This window comes from Amphimedon queenslandica, unplaced genomic scaffold (genome assembly GCF_000090795.2).
Source record: "Amphimedon queenslandica unplaced genomic scaffold, v1.1 AMPQUscaffold_13446, whole genome shotgun sequence".
NCBI classification, from domain to species: Eukaryota; Metazoa; Porifera; class Demospongiae; order Haplosclerida; family Niphatidae; genus Amphimedon; species Amphimedon queenslandica.
Genome location: NW_003546318.1, coordinates 51,669 through 59,204, shown reverse-complemented (window position 1 = coordinate 59,204; position 7,536 = coordinate 51,669). Strand labels below are relative to the sequence as shown.

At 37.2% G+C, this 7,536-nt stretch overlaps 3 protein-coding genes across 3 annotated transcripts in view; 2 read left to right on the top strand and 1 right to left on the bottom strand.

The window, feature by feature from the left end:
* LOC100640490 (filamin-A) overlaps positions 1-2,124 on the top strand; it is an 18,857-nt gene extending 16,733 nt beyond the window's left edge. Inside the window, exon 7 of the mRNA XM_019995400.1 lies at positions 1-2,124. Coding sequence (XP_019850959.1) covers positions 1-1,926 — 1,926 coding nt within the window. The 3' untranslated portion in view covers positions 1,927-2,124.
* A 76-nt stretch (positions 2,125-2,200) lies between these two features.
* Positions 2,201-6,651, bottom strand: LOC100640363 (very-long-chain enoyl-CoA reductase-like). The gene is made up of 13 exons (XM_003385849.3): positions 6,545-6,651; positions 6,440-6,487; positions 6,143-6,194; positions 5,951-6,001; positions 5,748-5,851; positions 4,500-4,612; positions 4,221-4,326; positions 3,433-3,505; positions 3,278-3,321; positions 3,162-3,219; positions 3,017-3,105; positions 2,910-2,955; positions 2,201-2,460 (listed from the first exon to the last, which is right to left on the bottom strand). The coding sequence occupies exons 1-13, from the start codon at positions 6,548-6,550 to the stop codon at positions 2,333-2,335; spliced, it is 918 nt and encodes a 305-aa protein (XP_003385897.1). The 5' UTR covers positions 6,551-6,651; the 3' UTR covers positions 2,201-2,332.
* Positions 6,652-6,731: 80 nt separating this feature from the next.
* The window catches only part of LOC100640238 (tyrosine-protein kinase SYK-like), a 6,983-nt gene continuing 6,178 nt past the window's right edge, over positions 6,732-7,536 (top strand). Inside the window, exon 1 of the mRNA XM_003385848.2 lies at positions 6,732-7,420. Within this exon, the coding sequence (XP_003385896.1) occupies positions 7,019-7,420 (402 nt within the window). The 5' untranslated portion in view covers positions 6,732-7,018. The remainder of the gene's footprint in view (positions 7,421-7,536) is intronic.

The window sequence follows — 7,536 nt, the reverse complement described above, 5'->3', positions numbered from 1 at the left end:
GGTAAAGAGACTTATGTAACTGTTAATACAACTGAAGCAAGAGCTGTGAAGCCTAAAGTAAACGTCTCTGGCCCTAACAATGAAGAAATACCCACTGAAACAACAGAGAAGACACCAGGGGTCTATGACATAACATTTACACCAGTACAAGGTGGAAATCATCAGTTGCACGTTAAAGCTTGTGGTCAACTAATATCAGAGTCTCCATACACCCTTCAAGTGTTCAATCCGTCAGCTGTTCAGTGTGTGAATGATGGTCCAGTTAGAGTAGTACCAGGTACACCAGTAAACCTAGAGTATGATATTAGTAACGCTGGACCTGGCTCCTTCAACCTGAATCTCAGTGGACCAGAAGAATCTACAATAGTACCTAGCACCAATGAAGAGAATCCTAACCTTCTCTCATTCACATTCACTCCCAATACACCAGGAATCTATGAAGCACGAGCCACTTTTGAAGCTATTCCTATCAGTGAAGAACCACTGAATATCCTTGTAACAGACACTGAATTGCTTGTTATTTCAGGCAGTGGTGCAACAGGCAAGAAGGCCCAAATTGGCGAACCAGTAGAAATAGTTGTTGATATATCTAAAAGTGGTCCAGTGCCTTTAGTGGCCACTGTTGTAAAGCCCTCAGGAGAAAAGGAAGAGCTAGTTTTCTCAGCAAAAGAAGATAATCCTAATTTGTTATTGGCTAGTTATACTCCAATGGTCTCTGGGTACTATGACTTGATCTTTTTAGTGGATGGGGAAGCACTTTACAAGGAACCTTTACGTCCATACATAGTCAACCCAGCAGAATTCCAAATCGTCAAAGAGGAGGAGATATATCCAATGCAAGCTGTTCTTGGCCAAGTGAACAGCTATGAGATTTTTGTAGCAAATGAAGTTCAAGAGGATGGCTTTGGAGTGTTTCTTTTGACAGAAGATGAAGCCGACACAGTCGAAGAAGAAATTAAATGCAGCGTAGAGAAATTAGACAAAGACCGTGTCAAAATCGAGTATCTTCCAGAGGCAGAGACGGCTCAATTCGTGGTGCTTACTTACAATGAAGTCCACATTAGCGAGAAACTCTCACTTGCAAAGTTTGATACATCGGAGTTCTTGATGGAAGATCTTAAAACGTCAGTACCAGTTAATGCAGAAACGAGCTTTGTTGTGAGCGGAATACAAAGCAGCAAGTATGAAATCACGGCCGTAGTAACACAAGAAGACGGAAATAATTTGGAAGCAAAAGTCGAATCAATTGAATCGGAGGAAGAAGGCAAGTTTAAATATCGAATCTCGTACACACCAGTCAATATCGGGCTCCTAACGATAATAGTGAAGTGTGGAGCAATCTCACTCTGTGATCTTATTACAGTCAAAGTATTTAATCCATCGCTTGTCACATGCACTGGACTTGAGGACGTCAATGTACTAGTTGGAGTCAAAGTACCTTTTGCCGTCGATACATCAAAGGCTGGAGGTGGGGCAGAGCTACTAGTCCAGCTAGAAGGCCCTGAGAATAGCTCAGTCCTCTGTCAACCTGTAAATGATTGCCATTACTCTGGAGTTCTCTCCTCTGAGCGAGCTGGAATCTGTCGCCTTCGCGTGATGTACGGAGGCATTGAAATACCGAGCTCTCCTTTTATTTGCCGATACAATAGACCAGAGCCTGATGTTGCTAAATGCTCTGTGGGCGACTTGAAAGCCACTCCGGGAGAGTTCATGATTGATTGCCGAGATGGAGGAGGAAACGGTATACTTGAGGTTGCAGTGTATGGCGCTTTTGTGCCGGCAAGATCAATAGCAGTTGAGCATAATGGAGATTTCACATTTAACGTGAAGTACGATATACCAGATCCTGTTGAGACTTTTATCAGTGTTAAGTGGCATGGGATCCATCTTAACGGGAGTCCTTTTAAAGTTATTTTTGATCAATAGACTCAAGCCATTTTTTGCTATGGAACTATAACAATTATTATTATATACATGTAAATTGCTTTCTTAGTGCAGAACTTATCTTATTATTTTACTAATTATAATTGTTAGCATTTTTAGCTTGATTTTATTCCTTTCCACAATTCTTTTAATAATGTTAGTTATTATTATTATGAAAATATTATTTTCATTATAAAATCATTATTTTAATTATAAAAGTTGCTGAAATCCCTTGCCTTGAACGTGCAATGTAGCAGAGATGTAGGTAGCCTGTAACTTAGGCAAAGCTTAATATTTTAGCCAATATAAAATTTTAACTAAACTGAACTCATACAAAATATTTTCTCAAGTTAATACAAAATTCTTATTACAATAATAAAGCTCTCAAATAATGTGCTCCACTCTCTCTTCAGAACAGAAAAGGGACAATAGATTTCCTGTTTCTAGGATAATCTTTAAACTCTTTACGGTATGCCCTATGCTTGTTCATAGCCCATACAGTCATTTGATAGAAACCAGCCAGGAAGAAAAAAAATGCTAAAAAAGAAATAAAATGAAAAAAATGAGCTGCAGTAATCTTGATACAATATCAAATTGTAAGACCGAGTAGCAAAAATATACAAGTTATGCTACATTGAAACAAACATGTGTACATGTACACTAAAGTCCATTTGTGTTGACCTGAGCCCTCATTTTCTTGCTATAACTTTTGATTTACAAGCTCCATTGTAATGATAAACATGCCAGTGCATTCTTCTCCTTTTGCCGCTTCTATTGTGATACTCAAGAAGTAGCTGTAGCTTTATAGCTCCAAGTTGGTTGCACAATAACCCATGCAGAAAGTACGGCCATACTTTTCACAAACATATTATTGCATTTTGTGTTAACTATTGGGTGGGGCCTGTAATCACTTCCTGGGCTCAGATGAATTCAAACGGACTTTAATTTATATTTTAAATGTACACAAACAGTGATGCTAATGTAACCTGGAAGACACTGTGTCATGAACGTGAAAGCAATCCAAGCTCCTCCCTATGAAGATAATAAAAATTAAATTTTTCTTTTGTAAAAATATAAAAAAATTTTTCCTTACCTCGTAAGTATAATTGGGACAGCTTACAAAATTAAACAGGAAAGTGAATGGATCGCTAGTCGGATAAGGAATCCTTCTCTCTTTGGTGCCTATGTACGTAATTTCACAAAACTGAAGCCTAAAATAATTTTTAAATCTGAATTACCAGGCGGCCTTAAGTTCCTCAAAGCGAAATGAGAGCTAAAGTTACCAATCTGACATATCTAACAGAATTTTTAAAAGAATTTCTTGAATGGGGACTAAATATATTAAACTACTAACCACAAAAAGGACAAGGCCTCCAAATATCTGTGACATTCCATAATCTGTATGATAAACACAGAATAACATAAATACTCCATTAATAAGTACAGTATAAGTATATAAGAATGCACAGTATAAGAATAAGAGGAGCTATTATGTATACATGAACTCACAAGGTGGTGTATAGAGTGGATGGTTCACAAAATAAGATACAAAAGCAGCAAAGCTCCAATAATAACCGCAGTTCTGTAACAATAGCAATAATAAATGATAAATTTTCATTTGTCAAGTTACTCAAAAAGTGGGTCATAAATCATGTACTATAGTATACCAAATTTTGCCAAAAATGGCTAGGTGAGAATTCTCAAGTTTTATAATTTTTTCTGATACATATACATGTTCTTATGCTATGTATCAAGTTTGAACTGATTCTGATCAAAATTGGATTTTTTATGAATTTTTAAAGTTGCTCAAAAATCGGGCCAAAGTCCCTGTACTATAGTACAGGGTTCTTGGCCAAAATTCGCCAAAAATGACTAGAAGAGAATTCTTCATTTTTATAAATTTTTCTGATACATATACATGTTCTTATGCTATGTATCAAGTTTGAACTGATTCCAATCAAAATTGGATTTTTTAATGAATTTTTAAAGTTGCTAAAAAATCAGGCCAAAGTCCCTATACTTTAGTACAGGGTCGTTGGCCAAATTTCACCAAAAACTACTAGAAGAGAAATTTCGAATTTCATAATTTTTTTCTGATACATATACATGTACTGGTGTTGTGTCAAAATTTTGAGCTGATTTCAATCAAATTTGAATTTTTTAATGAATTTTTAAAGTTGCTCCAAAAGCCATTATGGTACAGTACATGTACTTGCACTCACTGATTAAGCATGCTTTGTGGGTGATGTACATATACATGACACAAGTTTAATTTGTACATGTACTCGTTGCAATACCTTAAAGAGGTTTCTTATCGGCATGGTAGAGTGAGAGAAGCGATGAACAAAAAGGGTCTCAGCGATTCTCTTGGCGTAATGAAAGGTCCAACAACCAGCTGCAACACTGTAAGTAAAAGACGATTTCAAATTTTAGTTCCAAACTAATTTTAAGCATACATACATATACATGTACACATTTTAATTGACTCAAAGTAAATACAAATAAAAAAACACAAATAAAATGTATAAAAATCTCTAACTCTTAAGTAGAAATGGTACTGTACGTCCATAACTTACTGTGCAGTGATGTCCATTGGTTTATCATTTGCTTCGGGTCCGTAAATTATCGATGGACGCAAATAAAATAACAAGTAGACAAACAGAGGGCCAGAATATTCACAGAGGAAGACCTACGCATGTGCATATAATTTAAATAAATTAATTAAAAAATAAATAAATAAATAAAATTTAAAATAGATACATGTACAGTAAATAAATGCAAAAAGTAAGGTTGTACATGTATAAACAATAAAACACTTAAAATAAATGTAATCTAATAAATAAATTAATAAATAAAATTTAAAATACATACATGTGCATGTACATGTAAATAAATGCAAAGTGTAAGATTGCACACATGTACATATAATTCTGTCACACAAGTCTCTTGATATTATTGATACACAATTACATGTACATGGACATTCATAGGCTACAATACAGTACACATGCTATTGTAGGAACACAATCTCACACATTTCAAGATAGGGAGTAGAAACACACACACACACACACACATTATAGTAATGGTTCACTAGACAATCCATACTTACAAGTACTTAACTACTTATGGTACAGTACAGTGAGTATATACTATAATATGAACACTGTGATGTAAGGACACCTTTATAATGAGGACATTTTGTTTATTAAAGAGGCTACACTGTACATGTATTAAGGACAGGTAGTGTGGGCCCAATGGTGTCCTTAATAAAGAGGCTACACTGTACATGTATTAAGGACAGGTAGTGTGGGCCCAATGGTGTCCTTAATAAAGAGGATACACTGTACATGTATTAAGGGCAGGTAGTGTGGGCCCAATGGTGTCCTTAACAAAGAGGCTACACTGTACATGTATTAAGGACAGGTAGTGTGGGCCCAATGGTGTCCTTAACAAAGAGGCTACACTGTACATGTATTAAGGACAGGTAGTGTGGGCCCAATGGTGTCCTTAGTAAAGAGGCTACACTGTACATGTATTAAGGACAGGTAGTGTGGGCCCAATGGTGTCCTTAATAAAGAGGCTACACTGTACATGTATTAAGGACAGGTAGTGTGGGCCCAATGGTGTCCTTAATAAAGAGGCTACACTGTACATGTATTAAGGACAGGTAGTGTGGGCCCAATGGTGTCCTTAATAAAGAGGCTACACTGTACATGTATTAAGGACAGGTAGTGTGGGCCCAATGGTGTCCTTAATAAAGAGGCTACACTGTACTACATACAATGTCTTTAGTTAGTGTGTGGTTGGGTATCAACTCTTACAGTACTCCAGCCCAATTGAGGTCCTAAGTCTTTAAAGTAGAGACTGCTTCCGTCCTTTAGTTTCAGAGAACTTATCGTCTCTTCATCTTTTAAAGCTTTCGCACCTTTTCAGAACAAACAGAGTAAGAAAGAGGTAGACAAGAGAGTGACAAGATAAATAAATAGATGGTGTCAACTTCGTCAAATTTAAAAATCTTTCTTACCTTTCTCCTGAGAAATTTTATACTGCTGGCGATCAGGATAATACTTGGGGCCTATAAACGCATATTATCCTTATTACGACAATTATTACAATTGGCACAAGGTCATAAAATTAAACCAATTAAATAAATACTGTTAATTTTTCATTAAAGACTTTTTAATTACAGCCCCTCTCTATATCAAAGGAGACTTACATTCCCTTGCATATAACTCCTTTACGCCGGCAATGGTAGTCTTAGCAGTAACCTAAAAGTAGACAACAGAAATATATACCAGCTAAGATACCTTAAGGTTACTGATACTATTAATTGCAAATTTTGTGTTAGGGTTTAAAATCGCAATTATTAATACGCGCAATTATTAATAATGACATCATGATCCCATATAACTATTAGTAATAATTACTTAATCGCAATTTTTAATACCAGAAAAATTTAGTACCCGCAATTAAAAGTCACTCTAAGGTAAGCTGAATAGAAAACTTGTCATACGTTTAGGACTTGGAGTGTCTTCCCAGAACGAAGATGCTTCACCTCGATCTACAAAATAAAAAGTATTGGCTCATTTTATGAAGTAGAAGGCTCTTCCTTTCTAACCTTCATTGCAAAGAAGAGAAACAAGAGAAAGACCTTACACCTCCCCTGATATTGAGCTCAGTCTCAGGTCAAAAATGATCACGTGATCTTTGAGTTTCGCGCGAATTCCAGTTATTAATTTTTGAGCCCCACCCACAAACCCTCAATTAATATAATAGACACAAATTAATAACTCTTAGATATAATATCACGTGATTATCACGTGACCTCCTACTCAACAATATGGACACTAACAGTAGATAGCAACCTTTCTCGGCACAACTTTCAATCCCTGCTGTTTCTTCTCCTTGTTAGCTTTCCATTAAGAGCGAGATAGGACAGAGTGCAAGCGACTGACCCGAGTAGCTCTTGACCGACCGGATCAGAAGAAATTATAAAGAAAATACTTCGTTTTCCTCCTAAATCTTTTCACCTAAAGTCCGTCTAGGCTCATTCTCAGTAAAGGAGTCACTTTGAATCCTCTATTTCTCACTTATGGCTGACCTAAGCAACGAACCTTGGTACCATGGTCGTATATCGCGGAGTGATGCTGAACAGATCTTGACCCAATGTGGCGGAGTAGACGGGTCTTTTCTAGTCAGAGACAGTCTCACCACGTCGGGCGAATACGTCCTCTCTCTCTGCCACCAAACAAAGCGATATCACTACCTCATCTCTCGAAAGCCCGATGGAACCCTTGCCATACAAGACGGAACCAAGTTTGATTCTCCAGTCGACCTTGTTCGGTACCACGGTCAAAAAATCGACGGTCTCTTGACCACGTTGGTATATCCGTGTCGTAGGCCGCCGGGCCAGCCACCGCAAGGATATAGGTTCATTACTCATGATGAAATGCAGCAGGCAATGAGGGAAGGAGCACTGCTACTGGGGTATCAGGTAGGGGATGAGAGTGGGGTTATAGTATTAGGGGGGGGGGGAGAGGGAGAGAGAGAGAGGGAAGGAGGGAGAGGGTACTGAATGTATTATATTTTGTATATGGTACAAATTGATGG

What these genes read in the sequence shown, in the direction of transcription:
- LOC100640363 (XM_003385849.3), bottom strand. An exon ending in TCCACTCTATACACCACCTT is followed by an intron (nt 3,322 to 3,432) that starts GTGAGTTCATGT and finishes TTTATCATACAG; the next exon opens with ATTATGGAATGTCACAGATA. An exon ending in GAGGCCTTGTCCTTTTTGTG is followed by an intron (nt 3,220 to 3,277) that starts GTTAGTAGTTTA and finishes AAATTCTGTTAG; the next exon opens with ATATGTCAGATTGGTAACTT.